At 49.5% G+C, this 24622-nt stretch overlaps 1 protein-coding gene across 4 annotated transcripts in view; it reads left to right on the top strand.

Annotated features, from left to right (window-relative positions):
• The window catches only part of DDC (dopa decarboxylase), a gene marked incomplete at its 5' end in the record, with an annotated part of 53969 nt that overhangs the window by 17900 nt on the left and 11447 nt on the right, over window positions 1-24622 (top strand). For all 4 annotated transcript variants that reach the window (XM_079932095.1, XM_079932092.1, XM_079932094.1 and 1 more), the window contains 3 exons: window positions 7655-7721; window positions 13413-13507; window positions 17965-18032. In XM_079932095.1, coding sequence (XP_079788221.1) covers window positions 7655-7721; window positions 13413-13507; window positions 17965-18032 — 230 coding nt within the window. The remainder of the gene's footprint in view (window positions 1-7654; window positions 7722-13412; window positions 13508-17964; window positions 18033-24622) is intronic.

Below are 24622 nucleotides of genomic sequence, written 5' to 3'. Positions count from 1 at the left end.
TTTCTTCAATTTTCTGGAAGAGATTGTAGAGAATTTGTTTAATTTCTTTTTTTTTTAACTGAAATATAGCTGAGTTACAGTATTATATTAGTTTCAGTTGTACAACATAGTGATTCAGCATTTTTACGGGTTATATTCCATTAAAATTTATTACCATATAATGGGTATAATTCCCTGTGTACAATATATCCTTGTCGCTTATCTATTTTATACACAGTAGTTTTTATCTCTTAATACCGTACCCCTATCCTGCCCCTCCCCCTTCCCTCTCCCCACTGGTAACCACTAGCTTGTTTAAAATTAATTAATTTATTTATTTTGGGCTGCATTGGATCTTCGTTGCTGCATGCGGGCTTTCTCTAGTTGCCACTAGTGGGGGCTACTCTTTGTTGCGGTGCCACGGGCTTCTCATTGCGGCAGCTTCTCTTGTTGCGGAGCACGGGCCCTAGGCGTGCGGGCTTCAGTAGTTGTGGCACGCGGGCTCAGTAGTTGTGGCTCGCGGGCTCTAGAGTGCAGGCTCAGTAGCTGTGGCGCACGGGCTTAGTTGCTCCGCGGCATGTGGGATCTTCCCGGACCAGGGCTCGAACCCAGGTCCCCTGCATTGGCAAGTGGATTCTTAACCACTGCTCCACCAGGGAAGCCCTAGTTTGTTTTCTATATCTAGTTTAATTCCTTTCTTAAATATTTGGTAGATTTTACCAGTGAACAAAACTGGGCCTGCTGCTTTCTGTTATGGAAGGCTATTAATTTACTGACTTTATTTCTTTAATAGATATAGGCCATCTTAGTTTGTTCAGGCTGCTATAATAAAGTACCACAGACTAGGTGCCTTATGAACAACAGAAATTTATTTCCCACAGTTCTGGAGGAAGGAAGTCTGAGATTAGGGTGCCAGGGTGGGCTCTGGTGAGGACCCTCTCCTGGGTGCAGACAGCTGACTTCTTGCCATGTCCTTACATGGAAGAAGGGGCAAGGGAGCTCTGTGTGGTGTCTTTTACAGGAGCACCAATCCTGTTCTCAAGGACCCCACCCTCATGGCCTAAGCACCTGCCAAAGGCCCAGCCTCCTAATACAAACAACTCTGGTTTCAAGGGTTTTGCGGAGGTGAGGGGGGAACAGAAATGTTCAAGCCATGGTATAGGCCTATTGAGAGGATCTATTTTTCTTTATGTGAGTTTTTGTAGATTACATCTTTCAAGCAATTGATCCATTTCATTCAGGTTTTCAAATTTGTGGGCATGAAGTTACTCAGAATATTCTCGTACTACCCTTTTACCATCCATGGGATCAGTAGTGATGGTCCTTCTTTTATTTCTAATGTTAGTAATTTGTGTCCTCTCTTTTTTCTTAGTTAACCTAGTTAGATGTTTATCAATTTTATCAATGTTTTCAAAGTACCGGCATTTGGTTTCGTTGATTCTCTCTATTGATTTCCTGTTCCTAATTTCACTGATGTCTGCTCTAATTCTTATTATTTCTTTTCTTTTAGTTTCTTTGGACTTAAATTGCTCTTTGTTTTCTAGTTTCCTAAGGTGGAAGCTTACATTATGGATTTAAAATTTCCTTTCTTCTCTAGTATATGTATGCATTTCATGCTATAAATTTCCCTCTAAGCATTATTTTCACTGCATTCCACAAATTTTGATAAGTTGTATTTTCATTTTCATTGAGTTAAAAATATTTTTAAAATTTCTCTTGAGACTTTCCCTTTGCCCTATATGGTAATTAAAATCTTTACTATGTTGTCTTTCAAGCCATGAACATGATATATCTCTTCGTTTATTTAAATCTCCTTTAATTTCTTTCATCATATAAGACTGTACATGTTTTGCTAGATTTATACCTACAGAATTATTATTTTTGAACAACTGTAAATGGTATTGAATGTTTAATTTTGATGTCCATGTGTTTGTTGTAGCTTACAGAAATAGAATTAATTTTTGTATGTTGATCTTGTATCCTGTAACCCTGCTAAACTAAGAGGGTTTTTTTTAATGGATTTCTTGGGGGTTTTCTATCTAGATAATCATGCTATATGCAAATAGGTACAGTTTTACTTCTTCCTTTATGACCTGTATACCTTTTATTTCTTCTTCTTGCCTTTTTGCACTGGATAGAACTTCCAGTACTATTTGTATAGCAGTGATGAGACTGGGCATTCTTACCTTGTTCCCAATGTTAAGTGAAATGTATTTAGTTTTTCACCATTAAGTAAGATGTTATCTTTAGGTTTTGGTACGTGTTCATTGCCAGGTTAAGAAAGGTTTTCTCTATTCCTAGAGTTCTGAGAATTTTTATCGTAAATTCGTGTTGAATTTTGTCAGATGATTTTTCTACGTTGATTGATATGGTCATGTGGTTTTCTTCTTTAGTCTGTTAGCAAGGCGGGTTACATTGAATGTCAAATATTAAACCAGCCTTGCATTCTTGGAATAAATCTCACTTGTTCATAGCGTGTAATTCCTTTTATATATTGCTGGATTCCAGTTACTAATATTTTTAGGATTTTTGCTTCTCTGGTCATGAGTAATATTGGTTTGTAGCTTTCCTTTTTTATAGTCTTGTTCTGGTTTTGATGTTAGGGTAACACTGGCTTCATGAAAAGACTGGAGAAGTGGTTCCCTCCTCTTCTATTTTTCTAGAAGAGATTGTATCGACTGTACTTTAAACATCTGGTTTTGAATTTAGCGCTTTTCTATGTATGGGAAGATGCATACAAGGGTCTGGGCTCAGTGAAATACGCACCTTAACTATCTAGGCTTTTCTCCATCCTGAATGCCTTTAGGGTGCACAGCTGCGGGAGGCTGCAGTGCTGAGGGCGTGATGGCCACAACATCCTTTGTTTACTGATGTGGCAGGGGACATTCTTGTCCACACTCTCATCATCTTGTGGTGGGACTTCAGAGGTAGAGCCCTGTTTCACTCTGGCTGCTACTCTGTGCCTCTGTGTTTATGAGGACTTTGAAATAAGCATCATTTGTGAGCTCTTCAGGGTGGCCAAGACCTCTGTTGGAACATTCCGTGTGTGTCCTTCAAGAGGCATCTGCACGTCCATCGACTACATTTTACGATCTCCGTGGTGGGCTCTCTCATGCAAAAGGTGACAAGTGCATGGCCTTAGGAGCAGCAGGTGCCAGATACTTCCACTGACTGCATTTCAAAGCTTCTCGTGATGGAACAGGCAACAATTCCATGTTCATTCACTAAGTCATTCACTTGTGTGACAAATGAACACCCTCCACGTACTGGGCCTGTGGGTGCTGAGATTAAGGGGGGTGGGCCTCAAGGATCTTATTTGCTAAAGTGGAGACATTAAGGGAACAGTCGTTTGCGCCAAGGTAAATGTGAGCTGTGTTCGAAGTCCTGTGATTCAGAGCAGAGGGTTTCACAGCTCATCAGAACTCACAGTCTGACCTGCGTAACGTGCCTGTTTCCTCAGAGCACTTCCTGTACCAGCCCTGGGCATCTGTGGAGAGGCGTGGCCCTTTCCTCCTGCAATGTTCCTGGAGGGAGACAGAGGTATCCTTGATCTTATCTGATGAGGACTCTGTGCATGTGGACAAGGGGTAGAGGGTACAATGAGTTATGTAGTGGGTGTCAGTGAAGCCTTTGCTAAGAGGTAACACATAAGGCCAGTGTCCTGGAGGACGTGCGGGCACGTGCCTGTCTTGTGAGAGAAAACAGTACTGTAAGGCACAGAGATGTGAAACATCATAGGACGCAGGAGGAGATGCAGCTGGTTGTTATCTTAAAGGGGCAGGCAAGGGTCTGTGAAGCTGCAGAGAGAAGGCCGCCTGGGTCGGGCAGGAGGGTAGCTTGAGCTTTGCCATGTGGCTCTCTTACTCCCATTGAAACGAACGCGTGCTGGTCATCATTCTGCACATGCGTAACTCAGTGCCCGACCCTGAGTTGTGGACCCTGATGCCTCGATGTCTTAGGGAGCTTGCTGACCCTGGAGGTCTAGCCAGTTTCCGGAGGTCTGAAAGGCAAGTGAGGCTTTCCTAAGCAAACCAGCCACTCGGAGCCCACAAGCTCTGACCACCTCCTTCATGATTTCGCAAAGAGGCTGCAGCCCCTTCAAAGTCAAAACCCGCCGCTCAGATCAGGGGTACGTTGGGCAGATTTGAACTTGGAAATCAGAATCACTGTCCCTCCACAAACTCTCTGTGGCTTGTAATAATGTTCCCTTTCTCATCTCTATGGTTTGCCTTCCTGACTTGCTAAGGTCAGGATCGAGGCGGAGGGCGGAGCCTGCACGGCTTGTATTAGAGCAGAGCGGGCCCATGGTGAGGGCGGCGGCGGAGAAGGAGGGGAGGGGACAGCGGGGAGTAGCAGGACCGCCCAGGGCTCTCAGAGATGGGGCGCCCACACAGGCCCCGCCTGTCTCCCCCTGCACAAATGTGATTAGGCCCCTGCAGAGCGCCTGAAATCAGGTTAGCATCACTGAGCTGAGCTGGGGTAATCAGAGCCCGGAGCGGAGCAGGTGCTGGGCTTTAAAGCGGTGTCTGAGAGTGAGGACAAGCTGACTCACAGCCACTAGAACACCAAGCACGCAGGGCCCGCCCCTCCCCCCTCCTCTCCCCCCCAACCCCGTCCCCTTCCGGCCAGCCTGGAACAGCCTCGCGAGAGCCTGGATCCCCGTGCCGCCCACGTGCGGCCCGGTGAGCCGCAAAGGGCTGGGGTCGGTTGGAAGGGCCTCGGGCACGGTCCAGCGTGCTGCGTTCTCTAGGCGGCAGGACCAGAGTTCACGCCCCTGGGCTCACCTTGTGGTCTGCTCCTGCCTGCGTGTCCCTGGACCAACCCCTGACCCCGCCACAGGAGGCTCACTTAAACCAACTGTAAAGTAGGGGTCCCTGAAGGCATCCAGCTCAGGAGGGTCGTGATGGCTGGATATAATCTCTGCAAAGCTCCCAGGCCTGGCTGAGACGTGTTCTCTCCTGAGGCCACTCCTAGGACTGGGCATCATTTTCTTGTTGTTTTTACAGAATGCTCCATGCTCAGAACAAAAACATCAATAACTACATGAAAAGCTAAGAATATACGGTTTATATTAGCCAAATCTCATCATAAGAGACAAGCAGTACTAATATTTGGTGGAATCGTTCTAGACACACTCCTGTGTACACATTAACGGAAAATAATTTTAACAACAATTTAATAATTTTTAATGTTTAGGTGTAATTTTAAAAACAGAAGGTATGGTGTTTATTTCCATTAGAATTTAGCTGAGGAAAATGAGATGAAACTGAAGGAATTGCTGAACTACAGAAGCGTCATTCCTAAGAGACTCTTAAAATTGAGAAAATAAATGACAAGTGATATTAAGAAGGTTTAATCATCCTTTGGTTTTTTGAAGCTACATGGTTTATGACATAGACATAGCATTTTAAGAGTTCCATGCTCTACCTACCAAACTAGGCCCCTTAGACAAAGCATTTTAGTATTCAGTTATATATTGCAAACACCAGAGAAAAATCGCTCACTGACTTGGAGTCCCACTAAGTCATTTATCTTGTCAAGATGAAACATGTGGAGAATGCTTGGCACTTGGACCAGGGAGGGGATGGGCACAGAGGCAGGGAGGAAAGGGGCTGAGAAGCCACGGGAAACGTTGAGGCTAGAAGGTCTACACCCGCAGACCTTAGGGTCTGGGCAGGTCCTGGTCTAGTGCATTTGTGTTGAAAATGAGAAAACAAAAACCCAGCAGGTGCCAGTGTGATGCAGAACTGGGCCTCCAGCCCCGGCCTTTTTGCCCCAAATGCTCAGCTTCAATGTCTGTGTATTCATCTTGCCTTTTTATTTTCTGTGTTGGTGATGCCTGGATGTCGTAAGGACCTTGCTGACCCTGGAGGTCTAGCTAGTTCCTGGAGAGCTGAAAGGCAAGTGAGCCTTTCCTAAGCAAACCAGCCACCCGGAGCCCACAAGCCCTGCCCACCTCCCCTTTACGAGTCTCTCACACTCCAGGCCACACCTCTCCTTCCCCGATCCCCCCAGAGCCAAGGACCAGACAACCAGGGCAGTCCCTGTGCCTCACAGCCTGCTGAAATCATCTGAAAGAATTCACACTTGTCAATCCTAAGCCTGCCTGCTCTGCCTCACCTGTTCCTTTCTGCAGGGAACCCATAGTTCCCGCCCACCTTTTCCCTTCCCTCTGCCTCCTGACTGACCCTGATGCTTCCCTGTGTGGCTCTGCATGGCATGGCATCCCCTCTCCCCATGGGTATAACGAGCTATCTTTTTACTGGCAATGTCCTCCCAACCTGTTGGTCTTGCCACACCTGAATAGCAAAGCAACACTCTCTCCGGCCCAGGTGACTGTATCAGCTGAGCCATCACAGAGCGGAACCCATGCCCCCCTGGCCAGAGCACTTTGACTCTCTTTGAAAGACACATTTGGTTTTCAGGTCAAATGCAGGTGGTCGCAGGCAAAATGCACCAGAGAGGCCTCCAGCTGGGTTCTCAGGTTTCCTAGCTTGTGTGTTTCCGACCCCTGTGTCTCTCTTCTCAGGGCACAGAGCATTGCTGGGGGCTCCATAAAGGCCACACAGATTGAATGAAATTTCACAGCCTTATCACATGGAATGAGAAATTTCATTATCCAGACTGTGCCCGCCACTGTAAATCAATTAGGCTCTTTGGTTTGGAAACAGAAGATGCTTTTTGATCATTTGGAGAGCGTTTGCATGCAGCAAATGTTTCAGCCCCTGTTCTGTGCTAGCAAAATGTGAGTTCCTAGCAACACAAAGAAATAAGACGTAGACCCTGGTTTCAAGATTTCATGGGTCCGGAGGGAGAGACAGCTTGGTGAGTGGGAATTTACAAGTCAGGCGCGCAGGTGTGATGACAGAGCTGCAGGGCGCTCAGGGAGCAGAAGTGAGACGGCAGAGAATTCCCAGCCACGTCTCCCAGCTGGGTGACCAACTGTTCTCAAAGCTTTCTCGGGACACCCTTTAAGAATTATTTTCAGGGTCGGGAGGGCTTTCTCGTGAATTTCCTTAGGAGAGCAAAGCTTCATCTTTGGAGGGTTGAAGTTAATCTTTGGGAACAGTTTCATTCAGAGAGAAGGGCAGCAGGTGAACACCAGTGAGTGATGCCGTTGGTCCAACTCTGAGCTGACGCGGAGGCTGGTCCAGAAGCAGCATCGCACGAGGTCTGGAGCAGCCCCAGCCAGGCCGATGACGTGCGCATCATTCCGTGTGCTTGCCCTGCGCGCGCGCGCGCACACACACACACACACACACACACACTCAGCTAAGAAAATCCAGGCTCCCTACTTCATGGAAGGAATGATATCCCTATAGTCGATATACACACTTGTATCAATAAAGCGGATCACAGGGAACGCTGTTCACACGGTCTGGGCCTTCCTTCCCGTCCCTCGGCATCCTGGGAAATCTGTGCCAGTGCCCTTTGTAATCTCACAGCCTAGTTTTCTGTTACCAGCTCTGTTTCTCTCAACCTGTTATGATGCTTCCATGCAAATAGTAAATACGTATCCACAGACTCACCTCTCCATCCAGCACACGTTCAGCCAGCATAGTGTATTCAGGCTGTGGGCCCCATCTGGGTAGGGGTGGTAGCTGTGTGTGTGTGTGTAGGGTACGGCAGTGACTACGATGCAGGGCTGAAAGGACCTCTGCTTCCTGCTCTCCAGGTGGTGGCCACGCTGGGGACCACATCCTGCTGCTCTTTTGACAACCTCTTAGAAGTGGGTCCCATCTGTAAGTATCTGATTAAAATTTTCCTTTGGAAAATGGGCTCAGTATCCGGGGACTTCAGTAGACTGCCTCTTTGGTCTCTCCTTCATAATATTAACTTCATATCATAATGTAGTATATAAAATGTAATATAATTATATAGTAATAAAATATATTAATATAATATTAACATCGTTAAACTTATTGCAGGATAGTTTGCCAAACTCTTCTCGTGTTTACAGTGACACAAACCTCCTTAGCTTGAACCCCATAAACTCGGAATTTGGGCTAATTGGACAAAAGCTAAGCTTAGCTGTACCAACACGCTATTGGTAAGAAAACTATAACAGTGATGACAGATTACAAAGGCTGTGTTGCCCCCAGTTGAGGGGAATCAGCTCTTCAGACTCTCAGAGGGTCATGTGTGTGATGGCAGGAGAATTTTCTGTCCTTGGAGTAGGTCTTCCAGCATCTTCTTTTGCCTTTTTGGAATTCCTGAATATAATTGAGCACATTAAAGTGATTAAGCAAATCAATATCAAAAAACTGGATTTCTCCCAAGAAGACTGTGTGCTTCGTGTGTCTGCCGGGCCCCCTCACCTCCCCCTCACTGGAGCACTGAGGTTTTCTCCAAGAGACAAGAATTCAGAGCATTCAAAGGTGAGCCCTGAATAAGAGGCTTCTTTAAGCGGAGGCCCTGGGAGCTCAGCAGGCCCAGGAGGTTTTCTGTGGCCAGAAAGCCTTTCCTCAGGCAGGGGTCCTGGCTTGTGACCCTCCCCTCCTCTGTCCTCGGGGCAGGAGGGCCTGTCCCACCGCTGCAGGCCGAGCTGCTGCCCCGGGAAGGGGAGGGCCGGGTGGCAGGGGTCATCGGAAGGGTCTGGGGGTTTCATGGCCGAGCTGCGGCTTGTCCCACTGGGACCTGGCTCACTGCCCGTCTGTGGAGCCCCAGCAGGCTCTTGCCTCTCCTCACCTGGGTCTGCCTGTGGACCACACTCACGGGGTGCGGGAGTGGACCCTCTCTCCCCCGGTGTGACTGAAGTCTGATGGAATGTGCTGGGCAGGGCTGCGTCACAGGCAGCCGTGGTGCAGCCTGGGCCACCCTTGAAGCCGTGTGCCTCAATTCTGAGCTGCGTCTCCATCTGCGAAGTAGAGATGGAAACATTTATTGTAAAGCGATGGGATTCTGAGTGGACGAGTTAATGCACGGAGAGGGCGCGAGACAAGAGCGAGAGAGGAGGGCTTCCCTGGTGGCACAGTGGTTGAGAGTCCGCCTGCCGATGCAGGGGACATGGGTTCGTGCCCCGGTCCAGGAGGATCCCACATGCCGCGGAGCGGCTGGGCCCGTAAGCCATGGCCGCTGAGCCTGCGCGTCCGGAGCCAGTGCTCCACAACGGGAGAGGCCACAACAGTGAGAGGCCCGCGTACCGCAAAAAAAAAAAAAAAAGAGCGAGAGAGGAGCCTTCGTGCTTTGAGGGGACGTGGAGCCGGTGGCTGGTTGGTCAAGTGGCTGCTGGTGTGGCCTGGCCCGTTCCCATGGGCTCCGCCACTGTGACCGTGGCAGATGTCTGTCTGAGCAGCTGGCCGGAGGTGGGGCCGCAGGGCCGGGGGCTGGGAGCCGGGAGGAGGGACAAGCCAGTCGTGGCTGCAGCGGTGGCCTCACGAGCTGCAAACCCTGGTCCCAGGCCAAGGCGCTGAGCCCCTGGACTCAGATGTCAGGTCGGGAGCTGGACGTCCTGGCCCGCGGCCGGCTGATGTCACTCCGGGGCCATGGGATTAGAGGGCCGGGTCACCTGCCGGGCACAGCCCACAGGGTCCTGCCGCCCCAGCGCCGGCTGTCCTGATGTCCAGGGGCTCCCCCTGCGCTCGGGCCTGGGGGCCATGGGAAGACCTGGATCGGGGATGCGTACGGTGCCAGAAGCCGAGGCTGTTCTGGGCAGGTGTGGCGAGTGCCACAGCGCCCCACTCGCTGCCGAGGTTTATCCACGAAGCCGATTTGGGCAATTCTGTTCATTACCAGCCATGCTCTTACTAATCGTCCGTGGTGACTTGACGGTGAATGAGCGCCTTTCGCCTGCTTCCCCTCCTCTGACGTCATTTACTTGAGTCGCCAAATATTTAGCATCCTGTAACTTCAGACAGGACCAGGCCCACCTTGTTCTCCCGTGCGGTTGGACTACACCATTAAGATAATTCAGATTATTTATCTGCGCACCACTGCGTGACCAAGAGAGCAGGTCAAAACTCGGTTTTCTCCCAACTGCTGCTTTAGGAAAGACACTTTATGTTTAGCTCCTTTCCAAACAATTTGCCAGAGAGACTGTTTCAGTTGGTCCTCTTGGACCGGTCAGTGGAATTTCCTGGCAGATTTTATTGAGAACAGGATGAGAAACAGAAAGCAGAGAGTTGCAGGGCTTCCCTGGTGGCGCAGTGGTTGAGAGTCCGCCTGCCGATGCAGGGGACACGGGTTCGTGCCCCGGTCCGGGAAGATCCCACATGCCGCGGAGCGGCTGGGCCCGTGAGCCATGGCCGCTGAGCCTGTGCATCCGGAGCCTGTGCTCCACAGTGGGAGAGGCCTCGGCAGTGAGAGCCCTGCGTACCGCAAAAAAAAAAAAAAAAGAAAAGAAAGAGAGTTGCAGGTATACAGGCAGGCAGTGTGAAAGTGGGAAGCGGGGGTCCCAGGGCTGTGGCAGGGGGAGGGGTGCCTGGCGGGTCTGTAGCTGATGGTGCCAGAGGTCTGTCTGCTCCTGTCCACGGGGGCCTCGAAAGGAAACAGGCAAGGCAGTGGGGGCCCGACAGGCACAGGGGCTGCCCCTTCCCTCTTGGACGCATCAGAAACCTCCCCGTCGAGGCGACCTTGCCTGTGTGCTGGGTGGGCCTCGTCCTGGGGCATGCGACTCCTGTGCTCTGGCCTTGGGGTCTCAGTGACCCCTGACCCCTACAGATGCCCACCGTATTCGGTGGGCACAGAAGGCAGGTTGTGCTGTCAGCCGATCACACGTAAGACTTGGGATGCAGAGGTGGTGCTCGAGGCTGTTCCCCTCCCCGTGGAGAGAAGAGAAGCCCATTGGGAATCCACTCCCCATGGGCGTCTGGAAGGTCCTCCTGCAGGGGTTTTAGGCCAACTACACGGCTAGAGGGAATCCAGTCCCTCACAGGCTGTCCCTGGTCCTGACACCAGCTCCAAGGTCAGGGCTTCCACAGCTTCCCTCTGGTTTGACGCTCCACACCTGAGCGCATACTTGTGGTTACGGTTTATGGCAGGAGGAGGTGCCTGGGGCAGAGTGGGGAAGGGTCCAAACTTGGGGCTTCGGGTCGCCCTCTCCTGTGAAGTCACCCTGGGGCCCCCCCACCAGCCCTGATGCGTGACAGTAGGCCCAGAGAGCGGGCCCTCCCTGCCAGGGAAGCTTGCCGAGCCTTCGGTGTCAGGGTGTGTACTGGGCTGTGTCACACACTGGCCGGGAAGCTGCCCTCCTTCCCCAGCCCCTCCCGGACATCCAGCTCATACCTTTCGTTCCCAGTCCTTCAGGACTCAGGACGGACATGGAATGGCCGTCTGGGGGCCGCAGCTCCTCTCAGGCCGGGCCTTCCAGGGGCTAGAGGTCCCCTCCCTAGAGCCGAGGGCAAAGGCCAGAGCTCTTCTGGGGTAAGGCTAGTTCTCTCTGCCACCTTCTTTCTGGTGCCCCGCTTTCGAAACCCTGAGCGGCCCCCCATCATTCCCCACCCACTGCCCCTCCTGGATCTCCCGTACCCTCTGGAGTGACAGAGCCTTGAGGGCTGGCATCGTTACAGCCCCGTCCTGGGGGTTCAGTGTCAGATCTCCTCTCTTCCATCTGTCCCGAGGTAGGTCCGGCTAAAGTAAGGGGGTGTGGGTTTTACTGTGTTACAAGCATCCCTCTCTCAGGGTGAGGGCCGAGGGGGAAGGAGAGCCCGTTTGCAGCTCCCAGACTCCGTCCCCTCCTCCAGCCCTCACGGCTGTGTCCCTCCTGCCTTGTCTGCCTGACCCTTCGCTGCTCAGTCCTGAGCCGGACACAGTCAAACTCCACCCAAGCACCTCCATCAGAAAATGCAGCTTCCCTTAGCAGCTCCCACAGCCGCGAGGAGAGCACAGACCTGCCTTGAGATTTTGTGTCTATCCTGCACGTGCGTCTGAAGCGTCTCCCTCCCCTCAGCGGGTCTGAGCTGTAGCAGCAACAGATGACAGCATTGCTGCAGCAGTGACAGCCGTCCTGTCCTTTCCTGATCCCCCTTCTCCCTTCCTGGCTCATGGCCACATCCATGGGGGGCTCCACGGGTGCCTGGGGAGGCTGGTCTGAGTGCAGCGATGAACCCGTAAGACGTGCTTTAGGTTCACTCAGTGTGATCCTCTGTGGTGATATCACCACCCCCCGGACACATTTGATCCTGATCCAACCAAAGGCTTCATCCCTTCCATCCTGAAGATCAAACTGAATCGAGGCTTTGAATTGCCTCTTCTGTCTTTTATCAGCAGAGCTCAGAACCACTCCTCACTCCTCATAGCGTCGTGTGTGATCAATCAGCCTCACGCACGCAAAAGTGAACCGTGAATCCATCCACCAGCACAAATGCAGGTGCCGACGGACCCCTGCCAGGGTGCCCTGATCTGGCGCTCCTGGGGCAGCTCCGCCCCTGGAAGGGAAGGACGCCCACCCCTTGCTGCAGACCCGCAACCTCTCCTGATTGCATATTTCACGGCTGTGGGCAGTCTACAGCACGGAGGCAGGAAATAATTACGGGGATCCCATCGCTCCTCTAGGAGCGAGTCTGTCCTAGTGTCGTGATGGGCACATATGAGTGTTACCTCGTTTGTCCCTCAAGGTCTGGATGCTGTTTCATCTCCATTTGCTAAGAGGGGAACGAGCTTGCAGGAGGGCAGTAAGACCACACGGTGGCTGGGTGGCTGGAGACGGGAGTGGAGCCCAGATACGCTCGAATTGAGGGAGCACATTTATTTTTTATTTTACTTTTTTTTTGGCCGCACCATGTAGCATGTGGGATCTTAGATCCCCGACCAGGGATCGAACCTGTGTCCCCTGCGGTGGAAGCTCGGAGCCCTAACCACTGCACAGCCAGGGAAGTCCCGAGGGACCACATTTAGACAGGACTCTATCCCAGCTCAAAGTCAGGCAGGTGCCCTTCCCGCGAGACTTTTCCAGTGCGGCTGGAACACAAAAATCTCATTCATGAAGGGAGCTGAGAATGATCTCAGGAAGCGTAAATCTGGTGACTGAACTTCCTGGGGGGGTGGAGAGACCAGTGTGGACCGCGTGGTCCCAGCCTTACGAGATGCTTGTGGGAAGGACTTCAGACCCAAGAGAATCGAGGAGAAAGTTCCCCGAGGGTGAGGTGGGGAGGGCACAGCATGGCACCTACCTGGAGTAGATGTGGGTGGACGGGCTGCTGGTGTGGGGTAGGCTGGTTCCTTGGGGCTCTGCTAGGCGTGAGGGTCAACACCGAGGGTCAGGGGTTCCCCTCACCTCCACGCGTTCTCTGAGCTCTGGTCCCCGTGCCAGGCACCGTCGGGGCCAGTAGCACATGGCCTCTGCCTCAGCATCACTGCTTGTCAGGGATGCAGACATCAGGCCAACAAATGCTCTTGACAGACTGTATTTGAGAAGATGCTGGGCTGGGACAGGTGCTCTGACCCCGGGATGAGGGCGGCCCTCCGAGCGCTCACAGGTCGCTTCTGGGCTTCAGGTCGCGAGGAGGACGTGTGGCTGCATGTGGACGCTGCTTACGCGGGCAGCGCCTTCATCTGCCCCGAGTTCCGGCATCTTCTGAATGGAGTGGAGGTGAGTATGCTCTTCCACAAGAGTGTTTTTGAAAGGTATCCTGTGACCAGTGACTTCTCCTTACAAGGATGTGACATTTATAATTTTTACTACTGTGGTTCGTTTCAGCAAATGACTTCCAAACCAGTTTCTGTGATGAGTGGAGGTTACACTTCCCTGGGACAAGGGGTGAGAACCTTCCCGATCATACAGCCTTGTCTTCTCAAAATACACCTGACGTTTACACTATTTCTCCATCTGCAAATCCTGGGCAGAGCTATCATGATAGGATAGAGTTGAGCTTACAAACGGTGGGAAACTGTTTAGGAAGAAAATAAAACCTGAATGAGTTTCAGATCAAGGGATAATTTTTTAAAAAACCACCTGCAATTCCATGTGATCTGGATCAATAGTCATGTTCTGATCACGCGACAGAGCATGCTGTTCACTTTCACTGAGATGGAAAAAACAGCCACCAAAACGACTGACAGATGCTCTGCTTCTGCAGGGTGCAGAGTTAACACTAAGTGATGAGTTGTTTCAGGCTGGAGCCGGGTTTCACTGTCGGCAGCTCACGGGGCAGGAAGTTCCTCCTTGCCAGGGACTCAGATGTACATGCCAGGAAGGGTCCAGGGTGGCAGACTTTGTCAGTGAGCGGGGGAAGAGGATAATAAATCAGAGGAGGCCAGGAATGGCTTCATGCTCAGAGGCAGGGCTTTCTCGAGACCTTGACCTCACGAGGTGCAAGGTGCTGGGCCTTGGACAGCCTGTTTGCATCCTGGCTTTGCCCTAGGACCAGCCATGTCCCCTCGGGCAGCCTGGTATCCTCTCCCCACCTCACAAGATGGATTTCGTAATCATGCCTCCTTTGAGGGGTTGTTTTAAGGATCAGAGAAGTTAACCATATTTCAAGGGCTGAGAAGCAGCGTCTGAATACAGCAAGCTATGCACGCATTCCACACCATTATCATTTTTCACCACGGCCTGGAGAGACCATCACTCCAAACCTCCCTCTGCTCTCTTGCCTGCTGCCGATCGATTTTCTAGTGACTAATTTGGATTCTCATAACACCATAATACCAGCAAAGTGGGTGTCAGAGGCATAGAATACAAAATTCCCCTCTTTGGGATGAAAAATGCCTTTATCACTAATGAATGAAGGCGCATTCTGGTTTATAGCTCCCTCACATCCATCCATTTATTCACTCGTTCACTCAATAATTACTTATTGATCACTGAATGTGTGCGAGGGCTTAGATGAACCCTCGGGGGGTAAATAGAGCTTCCAGAGACCTCTGGAAATATTGGGAATGGGTGTAGTACGTGAGAACTTCTGGTAACGGGAAGCTCACACTGGCCTCTATAGTTTACGGCTGGTAGCTAGTTAGGTGGGTGTTTGGTGCTAGGAAGTGAAGAATAAATCTCTGTACCATGTAAATACCTTTTGTTGTGGTCCTGTGGTCTTGTGTGTGACGATACACATCACTGGGAATGTCTGTCCCTATGGTCTCCAGGGACCAAGGGCAAAGTATTCATGTGCGATGTATGTGCCCCTCCCAAGGCCTGGTCTTTTCTAACTCTGAGTATCAGATGTGGAATCTCACGATCTGTCCCCCTTACACTCTTCTCTTCCCCATGAACTCACAGCTCGAGGTTTCACTTTCATGGGGGTGTCCAATTGTCAGACCACCCCCGTGGTGGGGCTGCAGTGAGATCCTATCAGCAGCAGACAGGATTTCATACCCAACAATGAGTCATTGCCATCTGTCCTCCTGTGGCCACTGGTCCCTGGGCTGGGAGGGCCTGCTGGTCAGCTCGCAGATAAGGGGAGCAATATCCTGTCTGGCCCGGCCCTTCCCTGCAGATAAGAACCTTCCTCTCCATCAGCAGGAAGAAAATGTCACAGTGGGTAATGAAAGACGTTTACACAGATCAGCCCCCAGGAGGGAACTAATAAAATGCCTAGCAAACAAAGCCCCTTCTTTCACCTTCTGTTTCCCGTTATCAACAAATGAAACTTGTCATTTCCTGTCTCTTTCTCAATATTGCTTTTATTGGAACCTCGAGGGAAATGAATCTGCTCCCCCAGAGCGGGCAGACAGGTGAGGTTGCCGTTGGTGACCACGCATCTCCCTGTCGGCCCCTCCTGGCTACCCCCCTCCCTTCCCTCGTTGGGATGGAGAAGAGGTGTCCCACAGCCTTGGGGAGACTTCGAAGCTTCCCCCACTACGAGGTTCCTCCCAGCTGGGGCCTTGCCATGGCCGCTGCCATCCTTCTGCTTCAATTATAGATGCAGCCGTGTGGCCTCCAGGTGGACCCAGGTCCTGTTCATCAGCCAGAGGATACGCCAAGAGCCGGCACTCTGATAATCTTAAGAGCTCGCCACTTGTGATGGCTCAGTGGAAACGCAGACTGCCCTCCTTGGCCAGTCTCGGTGGTTGAAATCTCTCATTTTTCTACTTGAAAATGGGATGACACTTGAACTTGAACCTAGAGCCAGCTGTTGGCAGTTGTTACCACTGGCATCCAGGAAGGGACCCTGTTACTGTTATGAGTACGGTGAATGTGGATGGTATCTTTAGAAATAAAGGAGAAAACATTTAGATAAACGGGAACCGTTGTTGATCTGTTACATCAATGTGGGTAAAAGAACCAAACCCATTAAATGAAAAAAATGGGCTGAGCCTGATTACTGAAGATTAGCCATGAAATTTTCACTTTCCCATTGCTGCTCATGATACCTACATTCTGAGAACTTTGCTAGTTCATAAAGCTGAGGAAACTTATGCATAAAGTATTTCCCAGGCCAGATCGGTCCAGTTGCCTGACATGGCACCTGTGAATTAAAATTTTGATCATTCCGAATTGTCCAGTAGTTTGAAATGTGGATAAATTTTATGTGACTTCAGACTGCAAATTTGAAAGCATGCAACATAAGCCGTGAGTTACATCTCATTTTATGTGGGAAAGTAGAACTGTGAATCTCCCCAATTAAAAATGAATTGGGACCCACAGTTTCAAAGCAGGCGAGCCCCCCCAGATATGAACTGTGTCTGTGTTGCTGCCAGGGTGGGTCTCCTCACGATGATGGAAACTTCCCATGACCTTTGTCAGGGTCGGGCTCCGATTATGCTTTGAAATTCTGCATATTTTCAATTATCCAGGGTCCTCGAAATGCATCCCTGATCCAAATGATAGCCCTACACCAAATGAGGATTAACACATGCATCATAAGAAGCCTCTAGATACTACCTCGTTCCAATCCCTCACTTATAAATTCCTGTAGAAAAGGCTGCTGCCATGTCAGTAGACAAAGGATTTGCAGCCATCAAGCCATCGCATGACAGCCGCCCTGAAAGTGAGCCCTGAGGGAACTCAGGATGGGAAAGCACAGGACACTGGTCCCAGGTAGCCGAGGTGCCCGTCAAAGGGATGATTTCAGTGAGTCCAGACTCTTGCATCTTCCCATAGATGCACAGAAAAGAGCTAAATTCCTTAACTTGAGATGTCTGGTTTTCTTTAATTAACAGTAATCTTTTGATGTTCCCACTACCTGGTCTTTGTTGCAAAAACCCCTCTAGATCCTGGCTCCCCCCTCGCCTCTTCAGAGCAGTCCCTTAGAGCTACCTGAGATGCTGTCTTCTGGGCTTGAAGTTCTCGGAAAGTCCGCCAAAAAAAGCATAACTCAACTTTGAGGTTGTGCATTTTTTTCAGTCGGCAACCGGGTACCCTTCACGTCCAGCGGACCTCAGCGTCGCTCTGGTTCTGTGGGTGTCTCTCTGCAGGGCACACCCTCCCCTGAGGTACATCCCAGCCCGGCTCAGCCAGTCCCTTCCCTCCGCCTCTGAGCGGGGAGCCAGCTTGAGGGCTACCTGGCGGTCGTTTTCATATGGCCCAGGGACTGTTCTCTTGCCAGGTCTCCCCGCTTAACCAGAGCTGCAGGAGGTCAGTAGCCATTTTCTCATCACGTGGTTCCCTGGGCCAGCGACCTGGCTGGCTTTACAACCACGGAGCAGCGACAGTCTCAGTGTTTGCACTGGACGGTTTCTGCGTCACCCTCGGGAGCTGCACTGAAGAGTTTGTGGCTCTGATTGCACGCCTTCCCCACGAAGCAGAACTCCCATCCAGGCCACATGGACAGGCGGTTGTGCCCGGAAGCCAACCCCGATTCTCTGGCTCCAAAGCTCTCTTCCTCCCCTTGCGCTTCAGCCCAGAATCAGATCTACATTAGCTTCACGTTTCACGAGACAGGATTTGAAAATGAAAGAAAAGAGGCTCAGGTAGGAGCGGTGGCTGCCCAGAACTTCCCGAGTGCCCGCGAGCCCCAAACCCCACGGTTCAGCTGCTTCCCTTCTCCTCTGTCTGGTCATGCTGGTTTTCATTTGAGACTGCAAACTGTTATTTACTATGTACGAGGTCTTGTTTTATAGCTAAACATTAACAACTGTTTTCTTTTTGTTGCTATTATTCCTTGGCAGTATGCAGAGTCATTTAACTTTAATCCCCACAAATGGCTTTTGGTGAATTTTGACTGCTCTGCCATGTGGTAAGTTGCCCTGTTCATCAGATGCCAATTACCCTGCAATTGCACTGCTCCTCAGACTAGTTTATATGAAAGAAACCCGGCAGGCGAGGTGCGATGGCCGGCGAAGCACGTACATCACTTACTGCTTGCCTGCATTTCTGAGCCATGGGTGGAATGCTTGCTAAATCTTACCCTGTTGTATGCTGTTATCTAGAACATATTGGCACAAGAAAAGAGGATAACAGAGAAAATCTCTGGTCTAAGCTATCTAGCATTAATAAAAAACAGTGCTTAGTAACCTTAGCACATATTTCTAAATCATTTGCTTCTATGTTTTTATTCGTAAATGTTTCATAAATCTAAGTCTATATGCCTAAAAGCATTTGCTAAGGAAAAATAAAAGCAATTCTGTTTTCTAAGCAGTTCCCTGAAAATTCTTACCGGCAGTACCGGCATCACATTGGTTATCTCTAGAGCAAGAAAAAAGAATTCCAAACTTCCAAAATGCAAGTGGCGGGTATTTCACTACATTGGTAATATTTAAAGAAATCATGATGACTGGGAGTGGAAAGGGATTTTACTAGAAACTAGTTCTTCTGAGTTTTTTAGAGTAAGAAGGTGGTTAATGAATCTTGAGATCAGGAGGCCTTGCATGAATTTTGTGCAAAATTGTTCACTGTGTAATTAAGTGAATGGTTTTCCACCTTAGAAGGGTGAGGAAACCAGCTCTCACGTAATCCGGCTAAAGTCAGTTCACCAAATAATCAGTTTCCCTTGAACTCTGTCTAAAGATAAACTACATGTTCAGTGCTTCACTTCTGTTTAAATCAAATTCTCTTTTTTGTCAGTCTTTGACCCAAACTCTGATACATGATTTTAAAACCCATTCGTATTTGGGCTACAGTTTTTCTGAAATGTTAATAAGAACTGATAAAAGATACAGCTTTTATGAATGTTAATATTCTTGTGGTTGTGTTTGTCCATTTTACCTGGATCGGAACACTTTAAGACTAGTTTATGCAGCGTGTCAAAACTTCCTTTTTTCAAACTTTAATTCGGGTTGAGATGTAATTCTGTTTTGCTGGGGTGTTGGGTCGGGTGCAAACACTGTCCGAGGGAGCTGACGGGTGGATTGTGGGTCCAGAGCACCCAGCTGGCATGGGGCCGGCAGGGGTCCCCGAGGCCTCTGTTCTGTGAGGGGGGGTGCTGGCCTCAGAGCAAGTTAACTGGCAGCTAAGGGGCCCTTAGCTAAGGCATTTGGCAGAGAAAAGCCACAGAGCCAGCCTGGACAGACCAGCTGACGGCTGATGGGGGATGGAGCGAGGTGACCCCAGAGGGGCTTGTGGTAAGCCGTGATGTTCCATTCATTTCCTGGGTAAAGTAATAGCAAAAATGGATGTGCAAGGAGCCCCCGTCCGTGCAGGCTGCCGTCATCACACGCAATTCAACCGAAGTCACTGCCCCCCCAGGCAGCCTTGCAAAGAGGCTGCCCCCTCTTCCAGACAGGGAGACTGCAGCTGTCAGGGCCCACTGATGTATGAGCCAAAAGCTGAGATGTGATAAGGATGAATACAATAAATGTAGCATCTGCCTTTGCATCCAGAAAGCCAGGGAGCAAGTTAAGGATGACAGAAAACGTGCTTTATCCGTGGCCTTTCCCAGAGCCTGGTGTGACGGCCGAGGCTGCTGGAAGATGCGGCCAGAGCTGCGGGCTGTGTGTGTTAATCTGTCGCAGACAGGTCCCTTCTGGCATCTTCTGTTCAGGACCAGCCCGTAGAGGGGGATATGGCAGAGGGGAGGTGATGTATGGGAGGAGACGGGAAATGTAGGGATGAGGCCACGTCGTTTGGAGATGGAACACGGACCTGAGCGTTACGAGCCTGTAGGAGAAACTTACACATGAGCCACGAGACACAAGAGCAGCCTCCAGTATTTGAAATTTTGCCAAAGAGAAGGGTGATTAGTTATCCCCTCGGAGTGGGGAATTGAGGGGTGGGGGCCTCCCACCTGCCTGTGGGTTTGAAAGGCTAAATAAATAGAGTAAAAATTTTAATTATAATAGAGGATGTGCCTTCTCTCTCCTGAGCTATTGAGGTCCTGGCCAGAGCGGTTGTCAAGGGCTTTGAGGTGATTTCACACATCTGGGAGATATGGTAATGATGATATGAATATTGATTGATGGAATTTGATCTTGAAGGATTCGTGTTTTAACATAAAAATTACCCATGTGTACTATTTCGGGCGCTGTGTTTATATTACCTTGCTAGGGCTGCTGTCACAGAGTACCACATACTGGGCGGCTTAAAAAACTGAAATCTAATTCTGGAGGCTAGGAGCCCGAGACCAAGGTGTCTGCAGGGCTGGTTCCTCCTGAGGCCTCTCTCCTCAGCGTGTAGACAGCCTTCTTCTCCCTGGGTTTTCATATGGTTGTCCCTCTGTGCATGTCTGTGTCCAAATTTCCTCTTCTTAGAAAGACACCAGTCATATGGGATCAGGGCCCAGACGTATGACCACATTTTAATTTAATTACCTCTTTGAAGACCCTGTCTCCAAATGCAGTCACTTTCTAAGGTACCAGGGGTTAGAATTTCAATGTATAAATTTGGGGGATGGTGACACACTTCAGCCCAGAACAGTGCTCATAAGAAATTACTAGTTAAAGCCAGAAGGCTAAAATTTAGGGAATTAACCCAGGTCAGCTTACTTTAAACCCTAGAATCTTAATTATGCCACCTACTACTTTCTGCGTTTTTGATTCTTATCAAACGCCGGTTTTCCTTTGACCCCACTGCGCCAAGCACCCCTTCCCTGCAGAGAAGTTCTCTCTCCTTGCCCACAGGGGTGCGTTGAGCACTTTCCAGCTTGTGGGGTGCTCAGCACAAGGTCCTTCACACACCCGCCCAGACCCCCACCCCAGGGGTTGCCCTGGGTGACGCTAGTGAAGCAGCATCTGCAACTGGGGGCAGCCCCGTCCAAACCAAGACCTACAAGGAGAAGGGAAGGTCAGGATTTAGTTGGAAAGCATTTTGTTTTGAGCGCTGTGGACTGAAACCAGAGCACTATCATTCCTGGACTCGAGGAGTCTCAGCCATGGGATAGAGCTTTCAGTAAATAAAATACAACCAAAGGAAACTGAGAACCTAAATGAAATCAAGTCTAGTCCAGTGCAAACCAAGATCCATGGGGTGAGGAGATGCAGGGCAGGGAAGGGCTTGGGAAGACAGAGGGGAGCGGTTCAGGGGAGAAGCGTGGGGAGCTGGGGGTAGAGGGGGGTGTGCGGGCGAGACCCCGTGATCGGCCCCTTTGTTCATTGCCCAGAAGTCTGTCTGGTGAAGTGGCGTCTGACAGAGGGCACGTGAGGAGGGTCCAGACAATGCGGGTGTGGGGGTGTGGGGCAGCAGCCAGTGCAAAGGCCCTGAGGCGCACGTGTGCACGACAGCAAACTCAGAAGAGGTGACAGCTACTGAAGATGGTTTCCTGTGGTCCATGTAGGTTTAAATTCCTTTTAAATAAGCTGCCCATATTTAAAAGTTGGCGTTTTTACATAAATGTGCAATTTTCCAATGTCTCATCCATTACTGAGCGCCTTTAAAGCATCATTTCTGCCCATCTGGGATCCTGGGGCCTCCTTCCCACCTGGCACAGCCCCGTGGCCAGCCTGGCCCTGTGCACCTGTGAGCACCAGGCTCCTCGAGCACGCACACGTGAAAGATTATAGTTGCTCCCCAGATACTTCTGGTTTGAAGCAATGATGTACCAAGTTAATCACAGCACCAGATTCTATGAAGAAGTGAGATGTAAACCTAAGTCCTTGGGCTGTGTGAAGAGAATTCCCCCTGCCCTGGCTGGAATGGGCAAAGCAAATGAACCTAAACCCTCATCCAGGGGTGCCTGATTCTTTGGTTTACAGCAGTACTGATGCTTCGAGTACAAATGTTACGCTCAAGCTATTACCTGCTAGTAGGTGGCCTTTTACTTTCTCATTCACCACCTCCCCTGATCCTATCGCAGTCCTGCTGGTATAGGAATTATCGTCCCTCATCCAGGTGAGGCAGCTGGAGTTCTGAGATGTGCCTGGGTTTGCTGATGGCATGCAGCCATCCATGCTAGTGTCTGATGCAATAGGGGTGAAGGTTCAAAAACTGTAACTGAGTAAAAAGAGTCAGATACAGAATTAGGTATCTCCCGGGATGCAAATGAAGACGAGCACACAAAGCAATACCCATTTCACAAACACACAGGTAGACAGAAGGATGCACAGAGAACACGCTGGAATTGTCCCGGATGGATACAGAGAAACTGGAGAGCAAGAGCTGCTTTTAGTGTGAGTGAGGCAAAACTGGGCCCTGATTCTAGGTCCACTTTCATTCAGTCTGACTCTGATTCCGCTTTCCCTCTGAATACTGAAAATAATCCTGGATTTTAGCCCTGGCCCATGCAGCCTAAAGTCCAAAGGAGAGTGAACGGACCACAGCGTTCCTCTGCTGGTTCCAGGCAGCTACCCCTTTGCCTACCCGAGCTGCGGGTCCACTGAACAAGCTGGGCCCAGGTTGGGGGCCCCTGCGTGTTTGCAGAGGAGGTGAGCAAGCCTTGCGGCCTGGTGACAAAGAGCAGGGAGAGAAGGATGGCTAAGAGTCTGCTCAGAGGCTTTTCTGCCCTGTTGTGAAAATCCAGGGGATCACATACATATATTTTGCTATTCTAAGAGGTTACTGCAGCAAAAAATGAGGTGTCCTAACACAGTAGAACACAAACAGTCCTAAGTTGTGATTTTTTTTTTTTTTTTTTTTTTTGCGGTACGCGGGCCTCTCACTGTCGTGGCCTCTCCCGTTGGGGAGCACAGGCTCTGGACGCGCAGGCCCAGCCGCTCCGCGGCACGTGGGATCTTCTCGGACCAGGGCACGAACCCGCGTCCCCTGCGTCGGCAGGCAGACTCTCAACCACTGTGCCACCAGGGAAGCCCTAGGTTGTGAATCTTTTATAGATGTGTTTAAAGGTTTTGCTAATACAACAAACAACGTGTAAATGGATTTTGTTTTTTGTGTTTTTTTGCTCTCACTGGCTTTTTTGTATTCCTCAAAATCATAAGGGTCTGTCTTTTGTTTAATGAAATTTTATCAATGGTTAGTCCATAATTTAAACTCAATTTGTTGGTTATATTCTCTACATATTAAAATGGACAAGATAACAGAAGTTTTAAAAACTTGACCTCATTACAAGCCCAGTAAATACGTTTTATAATGATTTCATTATTGTCTTCATAAGTTCTTTATTGTTCATTTGGGTATTTTGAATCTTTTATATGTAAATATGAACCACTCTGCTCTGACCGCAATGTCCCTTAAGATCAGATTTTCTCCAAAGAAAGCCTCAAATTCCACCAAGGGCATGTTTTACTCTGCCTTTAAAAAAGAGGGTTAATTTTTTTCCAAATAAAATTAAATTTTTTAGTTTTATACCTTTTGTACACCCCTGTTATTTTGGATTTTTTTGAAAAATTCAGTTACTTGGGAAGATTTTAAGTCACTCTGGTTATGGTAAGACGTATTCTAGAACCTGTGCATGACAGCACAGTTTTCTCTGAATCTCCTTTGTTTCTTTGCACTTTGGTCCTCATGCTTTTGGCATCTTGAATTCTTTATACTGTTTCTGGCACCAAGCGGTAACAGGGGCCGTCATTCAGGGAGCCCTTCACACACAGTGTTGTAGATTCTTAAAAAGACAACTGAAGAAGCCATGCTTTCTGCACAGGACAGGTGTCCCCTGCCCCCTCCTCCATGGACCATCCCTCAGGGATGTGTCCGGTGACAGGGAGAGGATTTCCTCACCGTGAGGCCCATCAGGGGTGAGATGACGTTGGTGCCTAGAGAGGGTGTTTCTGTGCAAGCGTGTGTGTCTGCGTATGTGCATGCACACGTCCATTTGCTTGTTTAAATAAAGTTTTCTTCTCTGTAATATCGTTAAAATTCACAGAAAAGCAAAGCTGGTACCTAAATTTTGAAGAGCAAACCACCACAGACCCACTGGAGCCATGGATCAATGAACGAAGGGAAACTGGAAATCGTAGGACCTGAATGAATATGAAGATGTGACAGAATTCATGGGCATGCGATAAAGCAGGACTTGGAGAACAGACTTAAACAGAAAACATGAAAGCCAGAAAATAATTAGCTAAGGGCCCAAAGGAAGCCAGAAAACAGCGACAGAATAAACCCTCAAAACTAGAAGGAGGGAAATAATGACGATGAAGAGACAGACATGAATTAGGAAATAAGGAAACAGGAGCAGAGATCAAGAGAGCCACATGCTGGTCCTTGACCTGCCTAATAAAATAGATGATCTCCAGAAAGAAGGACCAGAAATAGAGGAGAAGGCACAGTTCACTGAACTGGAAATATAAGAAAGACAAAACCACAGACACAGCAGGCATTTGAAAAACGAGTCAGAGAGTACTATGAATTACATCATTCCAGAATTGCCTACAAATGTACATATTCAATAGCTACAAAAAATATGTCATCAGAACTGACTCAAGAATAAATAGAAAACCTGAAACGTCTCATAGCTGTAAAGACTACGTGCCAATAGTTACATTTCACACAACAGAAACA

Source organism: Stenella coeruleoalba (genome assembly GCF_951394435.1).
Source record: "Stenella coeruleoalba genome assembly, chromosome: 9".
Classification (NCBI taxonomy): Eukaryota; Metazoa; Chordata; class Mammalia; order Artiodactyla; family Delphinidae; genus Stenella; species Stenella coeruleoalba.
This window is presented reverse-complemented; position numbering and strand designations above follow the sequence as displayed.